We start from the raw sequence: 7,289 nt of genomic DNA, 5'->3' as shown, positions 1-7,289 counted from the left end.
TATCCACCTCCGCGAAAATCCCGCTCCTCACCACCTCTCGATGCCAAGGTTCCGGTTATCCGGTCCACGCGCACCCAGCGTCAGCGTCGTCGTCATAGACTCACGCCGGGAAGGAGACGCGAACAAGATGGAGCTCCTCTCCGATCCATTTGCTAAGACCCCAGGAACGCCGGACCGACGGCGAAGGAGCGACTCCGCGATGCCTTCAAGGCGGATGTCCGGGTACCTTCTCAAAAGAAGAAGGGGATGCAAGTTTGTTGAAAGAGAGGCGAGTACCGCTATCGCAGCTCCTCTCTCCATTACTGCCGCCGCAGAGGGGTGGTGAAGGTGACGCAGCCAGGCGGGGCGAGTTGGTGAAGGAGACGACTCTCTGGACCCCCCCATGCTAGCATTGGACTTGGGCTTGCTTTTAGAGCCAAGCCCAAACTTGTGATCCAGTTCCCCCCTTTGGATTGCCCATAGTATATTGGGCTTGTCTTTGGAGCCCAACCCAAGTGGGCTTATGTTGGAGATGGAGCCCAAAGCCTTTCCAATTCATATCATTATTATTAATTTTAATTATTATTATTGTTATTGTTATTAACTAGTATTATTATCATTCTTAGCAGATATTATCATTATTATTATTGTTGTTGTTGTTATCGGATATTATTATTATTAACGGATTATTATCATTATTATTATTATTATTAACGAATATTATTGTTATTATTATTAGCGGATATTATTATTATTACTATTATCATTAACGGATATCATCATTATTAATTATTCTTATTGCTATTATTATTATTAATTATTATTATTATTATTATTAACGAATATTATTGTTATTATTATTAGCGGATATTATTATTATTACTATTATCATTAACGGATATCATCATTATTAATTATTCTTATTGCTATTATTATTATTAATTATTATTATTATTATTATTGTCAATATTATTATTAATTCCCCTTTCAAAATCTTATTCTTATTTTTATTAATCCAACCTTTTAAAATCTTATCATTAGTATTATTATTATTATTATTATTATTAATTCCCCTTTCAAAATCTTATTCTTATTTTTATTAATCCAACCTTTTAAAATCTTATCATTAATCTTATTATTATTATTATTATTATTAATTCCACTTTCAAAATCTTATTCTTATTTTTATTAATCCAACCTTTTAAATTATTATTATTATTATTATTATTAATTCCCCTTTCAAAATCTTATTCTTATTTTTATTAATCCAACCTTTTAAAATCTTATCATTAATATATTATTATTATTATTATTATTAATTCCACCTTCAAAATCTTATTCTTATTTTTATTATTAATCCAACCTTTTAAAATCTTATCATTAATCTTATTATTATTATTATTATTAATTCCACCTTCAAAATCTTATTCTTATTTTTATTATTAATCCAACCTTTTAAAAATCTTATCATTAATCTTATTATTATTATTATTATTATTATTATTAATTCCACTTTCAAAATCTTATTCTTATTTTTATTATTAATCCAACCTTTTAAAATCTTATCATTAATATTATTATTATTATTATTATTAATTCCACTTTCAAAATCTTATTCTTATTTTTATTATTAATCCAACCTTTTAAAATCTTATCATTAATATCTTATTATTATTATTATTATTATTAATTCCACTTTCAAAATCTTATTATTATAATTATTATTATTATCGTTATTATTAATTCAAACCCTCAAAACCTTATTGTTATTATTATTAATTTAACTTTTAAAATCTCATTATTATTATTGTTGTCATTAATTCGACTTTCAAAATCTTGTTATCATTATTATTATTATTATCATTTCAAAACCTTATTGTTATTGTAATTATCCTTATTCTTATTATCGTTATTGTTATCACCTTAGGCCCTTATAATTCCAAAGCCCTTTTTAATCCCTTTCGTTTATCCATATTATTATTATCATTTATTGTTATTATTATTATTATTATTATTATTAAAAATCTATACTCTAGCCGTTTAATTTCTTAAAGTTCATTTCTTCTTATTATTATTAAAAATCTATATTCTCGCAGTTCAATTTCCTAAAGTTCATTCCTTATTATTCTTATTATTACAAATTCAACTTTCAAAATCTATATCTTTCCAGTTTAATTCCCTAAAGTTCATTACTCATTTCCTTTGGCAAATTTCATTTTAATTACCGAGGCTCTAATATTTTAAATTTAATTCCAAATACTCTAATCTTCAAATAAGCTCCAGGGATCTGGTTTTCACTCGAATAGTTTTAATCCCCTTTCAGTTCCTAAATAATCTTTTGGTAAGCAATAATGAATTCTCCATAATTCTAAAACACGGGATTTGTGAGACTAGCTCATGAATGAAAAATTGGGCTTTGATCGTAAATCGTCGTGCTTAATGTATTTTGCTTGAGTTCCGTTTGTACCCCGATATGCGTGAGCTATATTTTGTATTCATTAATTTTGCACTAATCCCGTTTCTTGATAGCGCATTGTGGCTCGTGGCTGAGGTATGCATCTACTTTCATTCTGGTCAATCTCTATTGCGTGTTTTGTTTCCCATATTGTGCATGATTTAGGTGAGTATCCATTGATTTTTCCTACTGATTGTCATGTCAGCTTCGTTTTATTAGTAGAGACCCGACTTTAGGGACTTAGAGGGGTGCTATGGTCTTCTATCGTACCTTCCCGATAAGTAACCTGACCCCCGAGCCCGATCCGGTTTTTCGTAGATCACCTTTTCCAAGATAAGGAGTCGCACTTAGGGTTTTTCTTTCTTATTTTGTTTACCCTTTCAAAAATAAAACAAAAATAAGTGGCGACTCCAAGTCATTTTTCTTAATCAATAAAAAATCATTTTCCACAAATCAAAATCGAGCTCGCCATCGGGTGGGAAACGCATGAGCCGAAATGAGGGGTCCACAGTTACTTTTAGAAAATTAATAGACTTGTTAATGAATCCAACGTATTAAGTCTTGTTTAAATTGGAGTTTATTTGTCTAGTAAAAAAAATAAAAATAAAATAATGATTCTATATAAAAGAGAAACAATAAAGTTGTTATAAACCAATTTTTGCCATAAATTTTTTGTTGACAATCGGGAGTAATTATCTCCAAGTTGGTTCTCCAACATTCAAGCCCCTAATTTTTCTCTACTGCTAGTTGTATATATATACTAGAATTACTAGAATTCAGGTAAATATGTGATTGTATCTTGATAGCTATAGTTTTCTTATTGTTAGTCAATTGGTCCTAAACTCTAGGATCTAAAGCTTTGTACGGTGGCTACTTATGCCCAGCCAGAATAGAGAAAACTATTGGAGTCTTCTCCTCACAAACTAAGTATTTTTTACTTGGTATCAGAGCAGGTATTATTATCCATTTTATATCATCACAATCTGAATTCTTATATACCCCTCACCATGACTAATGACAAACCCAAATCATCCTCTATACCAATTATCCATTTTCAATAAATAAATAAAAAAAACCCCAGTTTCACAACTAATGTCATCCTTACTGAAACCAATTATGACGTATGGTCTCAATTCATGGAAATGCATATTACAGAACGTGAGAAGCTTGAATATTTTATGAGTAAAACATCTCGAAGGTTATCGATACTTCCTATGCGAAGTGGTATGCTGAGAATCAAAAGGTCAAAGGATGGTTGTTACTCACCACTTCGTCCACTCCTATATAGCACTTTCTTATAAAAGCATAAATGAGAGTCTCATCAAGCATACTTATTGTACCCACTAAAAGAAATTAAATCATATTAATTAACTTTAAAATTTTTATAAATAATTATTTAGAGTAAACTAATCAATTAAATGCTTGCCTGGAATATTTTTCTAAGGTATTGAAGTCTTTGAATTTGATTCTATAGACCCCTTTGGTGGACCAATATATATATATATATATATATATATATATATATATATATATATATATATATATATATATATATATATATATATATATATTTTTTTTCTTTTCTTTCTCAAACCCGTGAGAGCTGGCAGCATCTAGGAGGAGTAGGGGGGCGGTTTCCGGAGGAGTCGATCATGCATGGACGCGGTGGTTGAGACGTGACTTGTTGTGGTGGTAGCAGGAGAGCAAATGGATGATGGTTGGAACGATGTTTTTCAGAGAGAAAAAAGAAAAAGAAATGAGAGAAGATTTGCAGTTTAAGGGAAGGAAGAGTTTTCCGGATATGGAGTGGGTTCTGGGAATTTTTTGAGAGCTTGAGGGCGGGAGATATTCTGAAAGAGCGAGAAATCAGATAAACGGAGAGAAAATAGGAAGAAGAGTATTAGCAGGGGAGCGTGAGCTATGACTTTGGAGGGCAAGCAAGACGAGAGGGAGGAGGAGAGTATTTTTGGTTACTGGTTTAAAAATACATTTTTTCTAGGGAGTCTATGAAGAGGTTGTAACTCCTGAAGCTTTACCGGAATGTTTTGGAGAGCGCTTTAGCCCAAAACGACCATCTCCTGTAGTGGCATCATTAGTAGTGCAGGAGTTGTCTAAGCCGCCGCCGGAGAAATGCCTCCGTAATCACTGGAACGGTGATTTCCCATCGCCAAACAACGGCGTCATGATTCGCGGAAAACCCAGTCGGGTCATTTAATCAAAAACATTTATAAAACCTATGACCTCATACTAGTGTAGCAAAGCTACTATAGTATAGTGGCTCTAGGGTCGAACTCTGGGATGGGTTTTCATTCTACCAATGATATACTCATGATTAGAAATTAAATTTAATGATTTCCTTTATCAAAAACTTAAAACTTAAAAAGAAAATAAAATTTGTTTTGAAAGTATTTGAACCTAAATTAACATAAACTAATTAAAAATGGAAGAAAGAAAGTTTCTCGGAGCTAAGGATTGCTAGGATCAAGTTTAGAATGCAAAGTGGAAAATTCCGGATTTTTCTCCTCGCATTGGGGATTTAACCTATAGTTATTTCCCGAACCGGTGTAGGTTTAACAATGAAGATTTAATCCATAAAAATCAATAGAAATGGTAGTCAAGGTCCATTAATGGCTTTAGACACTATATAGGTCTTCACCTTGAACCACTTTCCAATGGCTCGTACATGATAACTAATGGACTAATATGGATCTAGCAATAAGCATCCATAAAGACCTGAAGCTTACCATGTATTGGTCATTCAAAGTGATTCTAAGGGATTTAAAGCAAAACTTTGGATTAAAAAGCCATTTATGAACTTCAACTACCTGAATTTAATGCACAAGTATTTTCCACCTTTTCATCTGGACTTTTCACCTAGCTTCCTTCACTCCAAGAAACCAAGAGTTTAGCCTCTCATCCTCTGAGAAAACATCCTCAGAGGTTGTTTGGCTTCCAAGAAAGAGAAAATAGTAACGAGAAAATAGAAAATAAGAGTGCTCTGTATATTGCTAAATGTTTGGCTTAACACTTGGGTTACATGTCTTCAAGAGGTGATTTCCACCCCTTATATAGTTTTTACAAAAGCAAAGCTTTTCATTGGCTTGATACAAGGAGAAGAAAGGAAATTACATCAAAAGAAACTTAAGAAAATATCTAAAGTGGAGTCGGCAAAAAACAGAGGAGATTTCGCACAGGGGTGCGAAATTCGCACAGGGGTGCGAAATTCGCACAGGGGTGCGAAATTCGCACAGGGGTGCGAAATTCGCTCACCTGAAGCAGTTTTCTTCCGAAGGTCATAACTTTCTCGTTTCAGCTCCAAATCGTGCACGGTTTGAAGCGTTGGATTTTTGACTTCTTGAGCTTTGAAACGGTATATAGCATGTAAAAAATGGACTTCGGGAAGTGCTCCAAAAGTGCCAAAGAACACTGCAGCTACTGTCCTTTGATTTCCTCCTTGCTTCTCTTTGCTTCTCTTTGCTTCTCTTTTGCTTCTCTTTGCTTCTCTCCTTTTGTTGGCTTGTCTAAGTAGCTCCTCCATCATTTGGCATGCTTGAATTGATTCATAAGCTGATATAAACATGTAAACTTGCCACAAAATGGTTAAAACCAATTACTAAGGACCTTAATGAATTAATTGGGTTAAATGAATATGATTACTACTCAAAGGTGCTTAAAACCATTACAATTAGGTCTACAAAATAGCACTTTTTGGTAGTAATCACGTCACCACCAGAATGACGCTGTAACGGCATCACTGGGAAGCAGCCCTACCTGTGGCGCCAAAACGCCTGAGGAACGGCGTCTGCACACCATTTGGATCGCCTAAAATGGCGCTTCTGGAGCGCCTGAAATATGGCGCCTGAATAGAGCCTGGAATGCGCTTGACATGGTGCCTGAAATGGAGCCCGAAGAGCGCCTAAAACGGCGCCCCTCTCCAGTGCCACCGGCCTCCTTTCCGACCGTATTCCCTTTCCAAATTTGGATTCATCAACCGATGATGAGAGCTTTATTCTTTGTTTTTTTCATTCTAAGCTTGATCAAATGCTGGGTTCTGAATAGTTACCGTTCTTCCAGAAGGTGTCCGAGCTCGCCAAGATGCTGTCAACTGGATGCTGAAGGTGCATTCTCACTACAATTTCAGACCCGAAACGACTTATCTATCAGAGACCTATCTGGATCGCTTCCTCTGCACCTATGGTCTTCCTGGGAAGGAATGGTCCTTGCAACTGCTATCAGTGGCACACATAGCCGTAGCTGCAAAAATGAAGGAAAGGAGTGTTCCACTTCTATTAGACTTACAGGCAGAAATGGAATAATACACCGTCAATGCTCCAGACACCCTAAGCTTGGGATCTCACTTCTATATGGTTTGCATGGCCTCACTGAGGCCACGTGTCATCTTCATTTTTCTTCCTTTTTTATTTTAAAAATAGTTTTTCCCAAATCCCATTTTTGAAATAGTTTTTCTAAGCTCTATTTTGTAAAAAATTCCTCCAATTTTTTTTTAAATAATTTCAAATCATAAGATCTTTCATCCTTAGCATTTTTTTTAGGTTCCAAAAACCCATTTTTGTTAATAAAATGCTGATGCCATTTTTCTTTTTGGCATGTAATTTTCATAACTCCCATGGTTTTTTTTAAAATGTTTTTAAATAAGTGTGAATTTATTTTCGTAATTCCAAGTGATAGAATTTGCAAAATTGATTCACTCAAAATAAAACGGGCTTTGGTGGGGACCCAACATTATTGTATGTTTCTTTTGAAAATCGATTTGATTGATTTGATTGATATACATGATTGATTTACTCTATTCCGTTCTATGACATGCATGAGATTATTCCTTAATTGTGCACTA

The 7,289-nt window shown here is 33.9% G+C and overlaps 1 protein-coding gene across 1 annotated transcript; it reads left to right on the top strand.

The window, feature by feature from the left end:
* Nucleotides 1–2,452: 2,452 nt before the first annotated feature.
* Nucleotides 2,453–6,750, top strand: LOC117918126 (cyclin-D4-2-like). Its single transcript, XM_034834650.1, has 3 exons — nt 2,453–2,530; nt 4,434–4,587; nt 6,494–6,750. Exons 1-3 carry the CDS (start codon nt 2,453–2,455, stop codon nt 6,748–6,750), a joined length of 489 nt encoding a protein of 162 aa, XP_034690541.1.
* The last annotated feature ends 539 nt before the right edge of the window (nt 6,751–7,289 follow it).

Source organism: Vitis riparia, chromosome 7, assembly GCF_004353265.1.
Source record: "Vitis riparia cultivar Riparia Gloire de Montpellier isolate 1030 chromosome 7, EGFV_Vit.rip_1.0, whole genome shotgun sequence".
NCBI classification, from domain to species: Eukaryota; Viridiplantae; Streptophyta; class Magnoliopsida; order Vitales; family Vitaceae; genus Vitis; species Vitis riparia.
The sequence above is the reverse complement of the archived record's forward strand: the minus strand, read 5'-3'. Positions and strand labels throughout refer to the sequence as shown.